Source organism: Euprymna scolopes, chromosome 29 (assembly GCF_053919585.1).
Source record: "Euprymna scolopes isolate OS-2025 chromosome 29, ASM5391958v1, whole genome shotgun sequence".
NCBI lineage: Eukaryota > Metazoa > Mollusca > Cephalopoda > Sepiida > Sepiolidae > Euprymna > Euprymna scolopes.
The window spans coordinates 36,036,780-36,052,759 of record NC_136510.1 but is presented as its reverse complement, the minus strand read 5'-3'; the positions used below and the strand labels follow the sequence as shown (position 1 = coordinate 36,052,759).

Here is a 15,980-nt window from a genome sequence, read left to right as displayed (position 1 = left end):
GAGAAATGCGATTACCCTCGACAAGCCTGACTTTCATGTGAAGTACGACAGGAACACCAATGCATGGACGGCATCTTGGAAGTGATTAGGTGATCAGCCACCAATATCCTTGTGAAACCGACTATCAGAGTAGCCCTCCTCCAAGGTGGCTCAGGGGGCAGTATGTAGAAAACCTGCAGATGTGGATCAATAATGGTTGGCTGCTTCCATACCCAGAGGATGAGCTCAGGCCCTTATGAGGGCTGATTCCCCTGATGGCTGTCTTACAAGAGAGCAAACAGAAGGTCTGAACTGTCATGGACTACTGTGAGCTTAATGAACACATAAACCCATACACAGGAGGGGCTTATGTTTTTGCGCTCAAATTAAGGAAGTGGTGGTAGCAAGGGTCAGATGTGGCAATTTGGGACCTGCAGATACGTGTTGAAAAACCGCTGTGGTCATTTTAGACTATGGAAATTAAGGGAATCCACTATTGTCTGACTAGGCTAGAGTTCAGTCTCAACATGGCACCAGGCATTATGATGGTGATAATGCACGCAACTCGGCAACAGGATAAGGTTGTGTGACAGGCAACATCAGCATACATCAATGATGTCTTTGTAAATGAGAGCCTCATGTCTGCTCAGTCGGTCAAGGAGCACTTCATGAACTACAGACTGACATGCAAGGAACCGGAGCGTCTGCGAGATGGGACAAAAGTGCTTGGCCTGCGCGTGAGCAGTAGCGAGGAGGGACTCTACTGGAGGAGAGGTGGTAATGTTCCGGTGGTCCCGTCCAACATGACTCAAAGCATTTTTTCTGTTTGTGAAAAGCTGATGGGCCACTTCCCTGTATGTGGTTGACTCAGGGTGTTAGTGGCAGCCATAAAACAATGTGCAACATCTGTATCATTGGGATGGGACGATGAAGTGTACAATACCACCCTATGGAGCATGCTGATGGAGACTTTGACCAGGGTGACTCATGATGACCCTGTATGAGGGAACTAGTGCATAAACAGAAACGAGTTCACGGTCTGAGTAGCCGCCAGTTCACTAACTCTTGCAGTTGATGATTTCATAATCAATATGTTTGCTGGCTTTATCCAGAGAATGATTGTAGGCACATGAACCTGGCCGAACTTGATGCCACATTGAAGGGAGTTAACCTGGTGCTTCAGTGGCAAGTCAGGGTACTACATATTATCACGGACTCTGCGTGCACTCATCGTTGGATAACCGATGTATTGACTGGAAGAGCATGTCTGACCACACAGGCAGCGAGTGAGACGTTAATACAAAGGCGGCTCATCACCCTGATCGAGACGATCAAAGAGTATGACTTGATATTAGACATAGTGTTCATCACGTCTGCGATCAACAGAGCAGATGCGTTGACATGAGTACCTCAACAGTGGCTGCTAGCTGATACCTGGAGAGGTTCTGAGACTCTGCAACGATCGTGTGTCGCTGTCTTGTGTAATGTGGATGTGAATCGTATCATGGAGATTCATCAGCAGTGCTGGCACCCTGAGATCCAGCGGACCCTATATTTTGCCAAAATGATTAACCCAGAAGTAAGAAAGACATTTTTAAAAAGATTTTTTAAGAGGTTTAAACAGGGTTATTACTTCGCTTATTACTTATTTTTTACCCCCCCCCCTACACACACACACACCTCCAAACCCCCGGGCAATGCTGGGTACCCCCGCTAGTCTATATATATAAAAGCAGAAATGTGTGTATGTATGTATGTATGTATGTATGTGTGTTCGCTTTTTGTGTATGTCTGCAAAAGGCTTTTTTGGCCGTGATTTTCGGTTGGCTTGCTCCTTCTTAAAACTTTTTATATGCTGTCTAAATAATAATATCTACGACTAAGGAACTCTGGTCGCGGCTATCTTTAATTTACCCGACTTTTACAAGCTATTTTCAAGATATTTTTTGATCGCTGCATAGCAGGGAAAAGAGAAACTGTCTTCCAGCACAAAACAAGGTCAAACATCACGTGACAACATTCTCGCACCTGTTAATTTCACTTTATAAACATCAACTTAACACACTTATCAATTCATCTTTTTCCATGGTCGAGATGGTTAGGTCGCAGGGTTTTTTTCCATTTCCTTTCCACCTCCGCGTCAAAGGTTCGGGGTTCAAGCCTACCTTTCCACTAAAACTTTTTTTTTCTTTTACACCTCCAAACACCCGGCCAACATTTTTTTTTTTTTTAAACAGGGTTATTTTGATCTACCCCCCCCCCTTCCAACACACACACACACACACACCTTCAAACACTCGGGTAACGCTGGGTACACCCCCGCTAGTCTATAAATATAAAAGCAAAAATGTGTGTGTGTATGTATGTATGTATGTATGTTCACTTTTTCTGTATGTCCGTGAAAGGCTTTTTTCCGGTTGGTTCTCGCTCGGCTTGCTCATTCTTAAAACTTTTTATATCCCACCTAAATCATAATAACTACGACTTAACAACGGGGGTCGCGTATGTATTTAATTTGCCCGACTTTTACCAGCTCGCCGCGTCTTCGAAAAATGAATGATGGCACAGCTTGCACCACAAAACTAGGTCAAACACCATGCCACTTCCTCACACTTGTATATTTTGCTTTATAAACCTTAGATTAACGTGCTTATCTGTTCCTCTCTCCTCGTGGCCGAGATAGCTTTTTTTCCCTTTCGTTTCCACCTTTGCGTCAAAGGCTTTGGGGTTCAATCCTACCTTCCTACTAAAACTTTTTTCTTTTTTTTTTTTTTTTTTAACACACACACCTACAAAAACCTGGGCAACACCGGGTATCCCCCCTAGTCTATAATATAAAGCGAAAATGTGTTTGTGTGTGTGTGTATTTTCTTTTTTGTATGTTCAGCAAAGACTACTTTCTGTGGGCGTTCGGGGGGGGGGGTTACCACGTCTTACAACTTTTTATATGCTCCATAGATTATAATATCTCCGATTTACGAAACGAGGTCGTCTTTATCTTTTATTTGAGCGACTTTTATGCTAAAAAATTTGCGCTGTGATTTCATTTCTTTATGGCTTGATGTTTGACCTAAAAAAGCAGACATTGACGTTCGTTTAACCACCTGCTTTTTTAATCGTTTAATTCCAACCATTTTCACTTCTCTGCCCGCTTAGCATCACGGTAATGTGTCTCAAGTTTTTTCCACCTTTGCCTCAAGGCTTCGGGTTCAAGCCTACCTCCCTACTAAAACGTTTTTTTTTTTTTAATTTTACACCTCCAAACATCCAGTCAACACCAGGCATCCTCGCTAGTCTATTATATAAAAGTGAAAATGTGTTTGTGCATTTTTTTTGTATGTCCGCCAAAAGCTTTTTATGGGGGAGGGGTCACTTATTTTTACAACTTTTTATATACTTTCTAGATTATAATATCTCCGATTTACAAAACGAGGTCGTCTGTATCTTTTATTTCAGCAACTTTTATGTTCCAAAATTCGCACTGTGATTTAATTTCTCTATGGCATGATGTTTCAGCTAGAAAACCACACGTTAATGTTCGTTTAACCACCTGCTTTTTTAAATGTTTAATTTCAACCATTATCACTTCTCTCCCCTCATAGCGTCATGGTAACTTATCAGGCTATTCACCTCAAGGCTTCGGGTTAGAGCCTACCTGCCTACAAAAACAATTTTTTTTCTTTTACACAGACAAACTCCCAGGCAATGCCAGGCACCCCCCGCCAGTCTATTATATAAATCTCACCTGTTTGTTTAAATGTATGTATCTATGTATGTTTGTATGTCTGCCTAAAACTTTCGACAGAGGTAATGGATTTTCACAAAATCGGTATCCTTTCAAAGCTCGACCCTTCAGATGACAAATATCGAAGAATTGGCTAAAAACATTAATTCCTTCACCCTCAACTGGGCACTTTTCTACAAGGAGGAGTCGATTTTTTTCGCTGACAATTTTGTCAAGTCATTCAAACCTCGCATTAACGAGGTCGCATAAAAGACGTTATTTCAACCGCTCGTGATGTCACAATCGTGGTGGGCGCATCGATAAGACCATTTGTTTTTTCACCTCCTTTTCTTCCGGCGTGTTATGAGTTTGAGCCTGCTTACTACTCCTAATTTTTTTTTTTTTTTTTTTGCTCAACCAACACTCTTCAGTTAGATTCCACTAGAAGTTATTGCATACTTCCTAGATTCACAAATGGACATTGTCTCTATCTTTTTTTTTGATCGAGTTTTTAAAAATTCTCTCTCTGCCATCGTTTTGAGTGTTTGTCTTTTTCCTCTAAATAAAGCAAAACTAATCAAATGAAAATACATGGTACCTGGCCTTCTGGTAGTATCTGTTCTGTAATTCGTCCTTGGTCAATGTAGGGGAAACCCTTCATGCTGAGACAATTACTATTTGTTTGGATACTGCCAGAGTGCCCCCTATTTTGGGGGAGCTGTTTTCCCTCACATTAAAAAGGATCATTGTGGGAGGTTTAAAAGAAATACCATTTCAGCAAGTCATCTTTTTGATTGACTATGTTAAATTTGAACGCTTTACACTTCCAGTTGCGTCATGGAGTAGGGGTAAGACGTCAGATTTTCTTTCACTTTCTTTTCTGCTATTGTGTCACGAGTTTGAGCCTGCCTGCCTACTAACACTTTTTTTTTTTTTTTTACACCTCCAAACACCCGGGCAACGCTGGGCACCCAAGCTAGTATATTATATAATAATGTACTTAATGTAGTTGGTTTGGGCTTTGTAAAGTTGATTTTTTTTTCTTTTGAAAGGGGGAGAGTATTTTGTTTTATAAAGTATGAAACTACAAGTTTAATTAGTTACTTTCCCATATTATTTATATGAAAATTTAATCAGATTAGTAATTATTGGTTTACAATCGAGGAGAGTACTACTATTGTATTTTTGTCAACTCTATACTGATGGGCAGTTATTTTTCCAAAATCATTGGATGAATAGTAATTACATGCAATATGAAAATATTCTTCATTTGTTATTTCTGCATCTATTGGTATTTAAAATTTGAAAATTACTGATTGTGTAGATAAATAATTTTATTCAAAAGAAATTAAGTATCATTTATTAAAATATAATATTTGCTAAAACTTATTATAAACTGGCATTATATGTGTACTTTGAAGAATGAATCTTTTTTATTTTTGTTTAAAAATATATATATATATATTTTTGTTTAAAAATAAATAAATAAATAAATATATATATATATATATATATATATATATATATATATATATATATATATATATATTTATTTATTTGATACTGAAATACAATTAGCCAGCCATAAACATGAAAAAGTATAAAATAAGAAAATATTATTTTTGGATTTTGAAGCGTAGTTTGTTGTTTGTAATCATTGAACATATTCATTTGCTACTTGGGCCTGTAATGAAATGATTAGGTGATTTTCTTTTGAGATTGTTTAAAACAAATTCTGAAACATGTACACGTAAACATTTCTGGAGGTTGAAGTTTTTGGACCAATAAACAATATTATGTCATAAATTTTTGTATGATACTGAGTTATATATGCATACCCCATTCCTTGCTTACCTTTTTACCTCATTTTTTTGCTTACCCTTTTACCCCATTCCTTTCTTTCCCTTTTACCCCATTGTTTTCTTTCCCTTTTACCCCATTGTTTTCTTTCCCTTTTACCCCATTCCTTGCTTTCCCTTTTACTCCATTCCTTGCTTTCCCTTTTACCCCATTCTTTTCTTTCCCTTTTACCCTATTCTTTTCTTTCCCTTTTACCCCATTCCTTTCTTTCCCTTTTACTCCATTCCTTGCTTTCCCTTTTACCCCATTCCTTGCTTTCCCTTTTACTCTATTCCTTGCTTTCCCTTTTACCCCATTCTTTTCTTTCCCTTTTACCCTATTCTTTTCTTTCCCTTTTACCCCATTCTTTTCTTTCCCTTTTACTCCATTCCTTGCTTTCCCTTTTACTCCATTCCTTGCTTTCCCTTTTACCCCATTCCTTGCTTTCCCTTTTACCCCATTCCTTGCTTTCCCTTTTACCCCATTCCTTGCTTTCCCTTTTACTCCATTCCTTGCTTTCCCTTTTACTCCATTCCTTGCTTTCCCTTTTACCCCATTCCTTGCTTTCCCTTTTACTCTATTCCTTGCTTTCCCTTTTACCCCATTCCTTGCTTTCCCTTTTACCCCATTCCTTGCTTTCCCTTTTACCCTATTCCTTGCTTTCCCTTTTACCCCATTCTTTTCTTTCCCTTTTACCCCATTCTTTTCTTTCCCTTTTACCCCATTCCTTGCTTTCCCTTTTACTCCATTCCTTGCTTTCCCTTTTACCCCATTCCTTGCTTTCCCTTTTACTCTATTCCTTGCTTTCCCTTTTACTCCATTCTTTTCTTTCCCTTTTACTCCATTCTTTTCTTTCCCTTTTACCCCATTCTTTTCTTTCCCTTTTACCCCATTCCTTGCTTTCCCTTTTACCCCATTCCTTGCTTTCCCTTTTACCCCATTCTTTTCTTTCCCTTTTACTCCATTCCTTGCTTTCCCTTTTACCCCATTCTTTTCTTTCCCTTTTACTCCATTCCTTGCTTTCCCTTTTACCCCATTCTTTTCTTTCCCTTTTACCCCATTCTTTTCTTTCCCTTTTACTCCATTCCTTGCTTTCCCTTTTACCCCATTCCTTGCTTTCCCTTTTACTCTATTCCTTGCTTTCCCTTTTACCCCATTCTTTTCTTTCCCTTTTACCCTATTCTTTTCTTTCCCTTTTACCCTATTCTTTTCTTTCCCTTTTACCCCATTCTTTTCTTTCCCTTTTACTCCATTCCTTGCTTTCCCTTTTACTCATTCCTTGCTTTCCCTTTTACCCCATTCCTTGCTTTCCCTTTTACCCCATTCCTTGCTTTCCCTTTTACCCCATTCCTTGCTTTCCCTTTTACTCCATTCCTTGCTTTCCCTTTTACTCCATTCCTTGCTTTCCCTTTTACTCCATTCCTTGCTTTCCCTTTTACCCCATTCCTTGCTTTCCCTTTTACTCTATTCCTTGCTTTCCCTTTTACCCCATTCCTTGCTTTCCCTTTTACCCCATTCCTTGCTTTCCCTTTTACCCTATTCCTTGCTTTCCCTTTTACCCCATTCTTTTCTTTCCCTTTTACCCCATTCTTTTCTTTCCCTTTTACCCCATTCCTTGCTTTCCCTTTTACTCCATTCCTTGCTTTCCCTTTTACCCCATTCCTTGCTTTCCCTTTTACTCTATTCCTTGCTTTCCCTTTTACTCCATTCTTTTCTTTCCCTTTTACTCCATTCTTTTCTTTCCCTTTTACCCCATTCTTTTCTTTCCCTTTTACCCCATTCCTTGCTTTCCCTTTTACCCCATTCCTTGCTTTCCCTTTTACCCCATTCTTTTCTTTTACTCCATTTTACTCCATTCCTTGCTTTCCCTTTTACTCCATTCCTTGCTTTCCATTTTACTCCATTCCTTGCTTTCCCTTTTACTCCATTCCTTGCTTTCCCTTTTACTCCATTCCTTGCTTTCCCTTTTACTCCATTCCTTGCTTTCCCTTTTACCCCATTCCTTGCTTTCCCTTTTACCCCATTCCTTGCTTTCCCTTTTACCCCATTCCTTGCTTACCTTTTTAGCTCAGTTTTTGTTCACTTTTTTTTTTTTTTTACTGTTGTATACAATTCCTCATACACTCTTTCTTCCAATTCTTCGTTTAATTTATTATCCTTTTATTCCATTCCTTATTTACTTTTTTTACCATATTTCCATTGCTTCCAACAAGTAAATCAAATACAAAATGTTACTCACATGATGTGAAATTCTTTTTTGGATATTTTGTAAGCTACAATGACAGACATAGTTGTACGGAAGGTCGTGGCCATTACTGACGCCAACTTGACCAGGGTTGATTCCATTCGGGTATTTCTCTTTGAGTTCATTTTGTATCTCTGAACCAGCCAATTTCAGTATAATATTTGATATTTCACCACCATATGTGAGGTTCAGTGTCCTGTCTGTCGAATTAACAATGATATCAATCTACAAAGTAGGAAATAAAAACTGATTTATTTACATTTTTATTTAGTAGTAAAGTTAATTTTTATTTTACAAGAAATTTTTATTAGATTTGTAGGTTTTGCTAAAATAAGTCATCTTTTATTCTACCATAAATTTTTAATTGGACATATTTTATCAAACTTATATTTTGTGATAAAATAAACCACTTATTCTTAAACCAGACGTTTGTGTACATTTATAATTTTATCAGATGTTTTAATCAAACTTATATTTTGCATACATTTGTGAAAGGATCAGTGTCTAGTATCTTCTTTTGTCAGTATTAGTTGGTTATCCTCCTAAGCATTACTTCCTCCTTTGAGAGAGAGTTGCTTGATTATTAATCGATTGCTTGAGGCACCTTCATTAATTCACCAGAGAATTCCAGTGTAGCTGATTATGGCTAATTTTTCAATCATCTTTTTGGAAGAATTATATTACTACAATAAACTGACCTTGTGTCTAACTTTGCTATTGTGAGAAGCAATTGAACAAGCTTATACAAGGGTTGTTCCAAAAGCAAAACCTCCTATTTTTAAACTAAAAAAGTTGAAGAGCTACAAAGCCTGGAGTAGTGCCATTAAAACAAGTGACCTTTTGTGCTCCACAATTACTTTTTCTACATAGGCACTATAATTCTCAATGCAATTTTACTAGGAATTCAATGATGCGTCTCTGCTTTTGATGCACGTCTATGACAGGGATGCTTTTTTAAAGTTTCACACCATCAATATCTGCAACAGAGATAAAACTTTTAATTCGTGAATGCATAAGTTCAGTCATTATAACAATAGGACGTGCAATCTTCTCTGATCCATTTGGACAGAATAAAACTACAGGAGGTATTACTTTTGGAACGCCTCTCATAATTTGGAGCAAAAGTCACTTTTTTTTTTTTAAATTCCGAATGTGTGTAGTTGTTTATTCAGTGCACTGACCATGTACTCGTGGTTCATGTCTGAATTCTGTGCTACTTCATTCAATAAACCCTAAGTCCAGGTGGCAAATTCCCCCTTCTCAGACCACTCTCTTAATTCTATCATTAGCCTTAAGTTCAGATGCCCCTCCCCAAAACAAAAAGAATACTTTAAGTGTAAGATTTTAGAATGATTAGATGTCATACAAATGCTATTTAGTGAGAAATTAAGTGATGATTTTATGTTAAACTTATATGTGAAATATGAGAATTTTAAAATAGTTTTTTTTCACACAAGTTTTTCAGTATGTTCATTCGTAATAGCCCCCCCCCCACAAAAAAAAAAAAAGTATAATCTCATTTATTTGGAAATGAATATGTGATTTAGCTGAGAATCCTAAGTTAATAATTTTGAAATTTGCACTCACATTAAATTTTATATTTTATTTTACATACATTTAATTTCAATGATCAAAAATATATTATACTTGTGAATTCAAACACTGGTCATGATCGTCTAGTCGTGATTCATCATATCTGAATTCGCTTGATTGATTTCAACAAACATTAAGTTTAGGTGGCAACAGTCCCCCACCAATCCCTCCCTTAACCCTATCATCAACCTTAAGTTTAGATGTCCCCTTCCTCCTCCAATGAAAAAGGAAGAATAATTCACATTTAAGATTTAACTAAAATGAGATGTCATTCAAATGCTATCCAGCTAGAAAGTGAGCAACCATTTTACGTTAAACTTATATTCAATACTGATTCCTTAATCTAAAAAAATACACTCTCATTATTTTGGGGGTGCGAGTGTGATTTAGCTAAGGATCTTTATCAACAATAAAATGCCAACAAGTTAATCACTCTGGCGCTTAGTGCTCTGGTACCCAATAAAAAGGCATTCACTGAGCTTGGATTTTTTCTAAATTTGTAAAATTTAGAAAGAACAAAATTTTTCATAAGAAAGATCTTTTGTCCACTACAGCTGGTGTATACAAACTGAGTATGTTACAAGTAAATGACTAACTTATATATATATATATATATATATATATATATATATATATATATATATAGATTTAAACTAAACTTTTTAATGACAGACATTATTTTTATTTATTAAGAACAACCACCGACATTATTTTTATTTATTAAGAAAAAAACCTGCTGTTCTAAGGTACGGTGTTTCATTTTGTGAGGAAAAAGCTCCCTAAAATGAAGCACTCTGGATTGATATTTTTATTAAAAAAAAAATGTTATATTATTATTTTTTAAAAATTGTGTGGAACAGAATTTTCCTTACTTTAAAACCGATGTGATAATTGAGAATTTAAAAAACATTGCTTTACCAGGAACGACCATTCATAGCAGGGAATAGAAAGCATATTGTACGTTATATAGTACGCTATATATATAGTATATATATATATATAGTACGTTAGAGACCGATTTGGGTTTTACCACTACACTGTTCACTATCCGCATTATTTTGTGAACCCAAACAACTAAGCAATAGAAAGTTATTGGAATCACTATAAACGGTTTATTAAATGTAGATCTCATTTATAGTCCTATCTGAAGGAATTCCTGTGGCTTGAAAAACACTCAGAAAATAGCTTTTTCAAATTGTGTGGTACCATCTCTGCACAAGGTCTACTTATTTAAATGTATTTTCTTTAAATATTTTGTTCCTTATATTAAAAACTTACCTTTTATTTGACTTTGCTCTGGTCGGGAAGCATACAAATAGCAAGGTTTCTTTTTATAAAAAAAATAAAAGCTATAAAAAGATTTGTGAATAAAATTATGTATTTTTCAAATTTCACTTGTTTATACTTGTTGCTTACAGATGTGATTTTATTATGCATAAAAATTGCTTCGGTTTGGAATGATTTCTCCATCACTAACCATGGGCAGGAAAGATCATCATCATAAATTCTTACATCAGCTTTTAATGTAGGCAAAATCCTGTTCACCACAAAATTTTTTGTAAATAATATAACTGTTTTTGTTATGTTTTTATTTTATTTTTTGTTTGTTTTTTTTAATGAAAATGTCTACCAAAAAATATAATTCAGGATTTTTTTTTTTTCTCATTTGTTTATTAAAAATCTTTGTTGGGTAGTTTGTTTCTCCCAAAATGGAACATTGTGGATTTAAACAGCGGCCTTTTCCTTACTTTATAAAATAAAATGTCTACCATTAAAAAGTTTGGTTTAAAAACTTTTATTAAAAAGTTATATATATATATATATATCCTCAAAGGTTTGAATTCCATATAAAAACGTTGATTTAATTTGAATAAAAGAAAATATGTATCAAGTGCACTTGAAAGGCAAATTACAACATAATATTAGGAAAATAAACAAATATTTAACTTGTTTGAAATTTATAACATAAATATATTTCGGAACTATACTCGATCTTCAGTATGTTATTTTCTTTTTTTTCTTTTCTTCTTTCTCTCCATGTAACAGACATTTACAAACAGACATTTTTTTTCTTCAACTTTACAACATGGAGAGAAATAAGAAAAGAAAAAAAGAAAGAAAACAACATACTGAAGATGGAGTATACCTCTGAAACATATTTATGTTATAAATTTCAAACAAGTAAATTATTTGTTTATTTTCCTAATATTATGTTGTGATTTGGCTTTCAAGCGCACTTGATGCATATTTTATTATATATATATGTTTTATTTTTTTATTACCATTTTATCTGTTTGGTCACATATGTTTCGGATGTCGGACCGTGTTTACGATCTAACAGCCTCGTCAGACCTTACAGAAATGGTTAGCTAAAAACAATTCTTCCTAATGCTAACCAATCATTTCTGTAAGGTCCGACGAGGCTGTTAGATCGTAAACACAGTCTGACATCCAAAACATGTAACCAAACAGATAAAACGGTAATAAAAAAAAAATAAAACACATATTTGCTCTGCAATAGTATTGAGCACTCTCTTCAGGTTTTTACTAATTACCAGTTTACCAATATATATATATATATATATATATATATATATATATATATAAAAACACATTCTACATAAAAAAACTCAACAGTAAAGAAAAAACATTTTTGAATTATTATAGCATTCAGAGTAAACAATATATCAGATATGAATGAAGTTTTCTCATACAAGAATCTGGAATTAGATTTTAATATGCAGCTGAAAAAAATCTGAAATCTTTAATAATATTTCTATACTATAGCGATATATATTTTGTGTGTGAATTCAAAATAAATAAATAAAAACTAAAATTCATTTATTTACTTACATTTTTAAGGTTTTGTAAAAGACATACCACTCTCCTTACAGGACCATCTAGTAACAAAAAAAAATTAGAAATAAAAACAAAATTAAAAACAACGGAAAGGAGTTATTTTTGCGTTTCAATTCATATATAAACCTAATATATAAAGTAAGTTTCTTTACCATTTTTTTTTTCATCAATAGCTTTCTCCCTAAAAAAAATTCTGTCCATTTCTATCTAACACTAAGGGAGGTAATTCAGTAAATATTCAAGTGATTATTAAATCACTAATATAATACCCATTTTTCCCTTTTCTCTCTCTCTCTCTCTCTCTCTCTCTCTCTCTCTCTATATATATATATATATATATATATATATATATATATATATATATATATAGCTATCTCTTTGTGTATTACACTAAGAAATGTAATTCAGTATATATTTAAGTGAATATCTAATGTTTCCTTCTTCCAATACCTACATATATATAATAGCTATTCCTCTGTGTATAGCACTAAGGGAGATAATTCAGTAAAATTCCAGTGAATAGCTCATCACTAATTAAAAAAAAAATATATAGTGTTTCTCTGTTTCAATATCTATAAGTATAAATAGCTATTCCTTTGTGCATAACACTAAGGGAGGTAATTTAGTATATATTCAAGGAAAGCTTGGTGTATTACTGAAGTGATAGCAAACTTTCTAATCTTAACAATTAGATCATTTTTATTAATAAAAAGTATTTTTATATTCTACATACAAGGGTACAACCATGTAGCGCCACTATTTTAAAATAAAACCTTTTTTAAAAGTAAACATTTCAGAAAATTGGAATATGTACATAGATGCTGCCAAGTCTGCTGCAAAAAAGGCTGGTTAAAAAACTTCTCACACCTGCTAGTATCCTATATCTCTATAAAGGTACAATTCTTCTGTGCATGGAGTATTTTCGTCTCATCTGGACTGATGCACCAGCTATTAGTATTTTTTTTCTTACTTGGACAGGATGCAAAAAAAAGACCTTCTAACCCAGTGGTTCCCAACCTTTTGTACATATGAGTTTTGTTAATTTTCATGGCACACTTGAAATCTGAAAATTACCCCTTCTCAGGTGCATGATATCATAAAAAAAAACCTAGACATCTCAAAAGCATGTGGATCCGATCTCATCTCAGCTGTGCTATTCAAAAAAATGCTCTACCAAGGTTGTTCCAGACCTCTCCAAACTTTACAACTAACGCCTTAACGAATCTTGCTTTCCTGACTGCTGGAAAACTGCTTCTGTGGTATGTGGTATCAGTTTACAAGAATTCTGGTGAAAGCACTGACCCATTAAATTATCGCCCCATTAGCCTCCTCCTGCTTTTCGCCAAAATATTTCAGTCCATAATTAACCAAGCTCTAGTCCATCACCTCACAGCTGTAAACTTCTGACCAACCAACAATATGGATTTAGGTAAGCATGTTCCACAGCAGATATCCTAACTGTAATCTCTGAACTTTTGTAATCTTTGTCCATACACTAGACAAAGCAGAGAAGGGTAGAGCGGTAGCCCTAGATATATCTAAGGCTTTTGACAGAGTATGGTATGATTGTTTTCTCAGGAAAATCAGATTATACGGTATCACTGGACGAATACTTAACATAATTAAATCCTTCTAAAATAAAAGAAGAATCCAGGTTATCCTCAACAGTCGTACATCTAAACAATATGATAGAAATGTGGGCGTACCTCAGAGGTCAATCCTTGGACCTTTATTATTCCTAATATTCATAAATGACTTCCCTGATAAAATTATCTCTGAGATGGGTATATTTGCTGGTGACAGCATGCTCTATAACAGGCACAAGGAGAAAACAAATGAACACATATCTAAGGAAATGGCAGAAACACTAGAGGAAGACCTCTAATCTGTAGTGAAATGGGAACAAAAATGAATGGTCACATGCAATTCTGCCAAGACTAAGCTTGTTTCCTTCAATAATTGCAAGAAACCTTTTCAACCATGAATAGCTATGGCTAAAGATACATTACCTGAAAGTACTTCTTTCAAACTCCTCGATTTAACGTTCACAGGGAACATGAATTGGAACAGATACATTGAGAGCATTGCCAGTGCCGTTGTGAGGAAGGTGGTCTCTCTCTACCGTGCTAGAAAGTTACTTAGGCCTGAAATTATCCTGTACCTCTACAAGGCCACCACTCGCCCATGTATGGAGTATTGTTGTCATATTTGGGCTGGTACATCTGCTACTAGTCTCTTGATCCTGGACAGGGTTTAAAAGAGAGTCGCCAACCTGAAAGATCTTGAACTGTCATCTAAGCTTCGGCCTCTGTCTCATCGATGAAATGTTGCATCTCTCTGCCTGTTCTACAAGTATTTTAATAGTGGGTGCTCTGAACTACAAGTGTAAATACCACCGACAAACTTGACATGCAGCAAAATCCCACCCCTACACAGTAGAGATCCCTAGATGTAAGAAAGCCTTCTACTCTAATGGTTTCTTGCCCAGAACTGCTAGACTTTAGAACTCCCTTCTGCCTTCCTGCTTTCTCAACTGTACTGACATGTAGAACTTCAAATGTACTGTGAACAGACATCTTGCTGCTCAACTCCCTGTAGTATCCCTGCAACTTATGTCCCGGATAGTAGCTCCCTACATCAAAGTAACACTGTACCTTGTTTGGAGTGAAAATGAAATTTAAAAAAAATAATAAATATCGCAAAAAAATAAATATATTCTACCCGTAAAGTGTTTTTGCAATAAAATAATAATAAAAAAAAATAGATGGTTAAATATGGAAAATTTTTCTTTACATAAATCAACATATCCTGTATTAAATATCTGGTATTGAATAATAATGGTGAATGTCAGTGGGGTAGTTGTGCCTGGTGTTTCTTAACTACTGCTGCAATATGTGAGCGAATGTGAGAGAGACACACTCTTAACTTTTCTTCAAAATTTAAAAGTTTTTCACGTTTTTTTATTTTTAATCTTATTTAGGTAAGAATCTGAAGTTCACATAGGTACGAAGATGAGAATTGCAGTCAAATTTTGATGGCTCTTTTAATAAGAATTGGAATTGAACGGTGTCATCATGTTTCAGAAGAAATGAAATTAGATGACTTTTAGTTCTAATGTCTTTATGGCACACCAGCAATCATTTCGCTACACAGAAGTGTGCCGTGGCACAGTGGTTAGGAACCACTGCTCTAACCTAATAGGCTTTACAGTGTATACCAAGCTATAATGTTGCATCCCTGTGTTTTACAAGTACACTGGAATGTGCTTGAAGGGAACTTACTAGACTTGTATGTCTGCAATATAAATATATCCATCTAACAGCAAAATCTCACCTCTTCACTGAAGAGGTTTCCAAAATGCTGGAAAATAATCTAATAGCTTTTATTTATTTATTTATTTGATGGGTTGCCATTGGAATTCTCTTCCTGCTTCCTATTTTCCCGATTATACAAACATGCAGAAATTTTAATCTAATGTGAAAAAAAATTTTGCTACCCCCACCCCCCGCCCCAAACCCTCTCCACTTATAGTTCCTCCTTTGAATCTGATCCCTAATCACAGTAGCCCCCTATATCTCAGTGGCAATCTGTCTTGTTTTGGGTCGAATAAAAGTTTTAAAAAAATAAAAAATAAATCCACTTTTTATGCTTTTAATTTTCATTCTATATTTCTATCTATGTTGTACGTGAGAAAATATGATAATAGATTGACTCTGAATGAAATGTGATTGAAAGAAACAG

At 35.1% G+C, this 15,980-nt stretch overlaps 2 protein-coding genes across 2 annotated transcripts in view; one reads left to right on the top strand and one right to left on the bottom strand.

Moving 5' to 3' along the window:
* The window catches only part of LOC145252585 (mitochondrial potassium channel-like), a 388,073-nt gene that overhangs the window by 63,430 nt on the left and 308,663 nt on the right, over positions 1-15,980 (top strand). The window lies entirely within an intron of this gene.
* Positions 1-15,980, bottom strand: part of LOC145252581 (protein mono-ADP-ribosyltransferase PARP15-like) — a 66,822-nt gene that overhangs the window by 20,931 nt on the left and 29,911 nt on the right. The window contains exons 3-4 of the mRNA XM_080112233.1: positions 12,234-12,280; positions 7,782-8,012 (exon numbers count right to left, since the gene is read on the bottom strand). Of these exons, the coding sequence (XP_079968359.1) occupies positions 7,782-8,012; positions 12,234-12,280 (278 nt within the window). The remainder of the gene's footprint in view (positions 1-7,781; positions 8,013-12,233; positions 12,281-15,980) is intronic.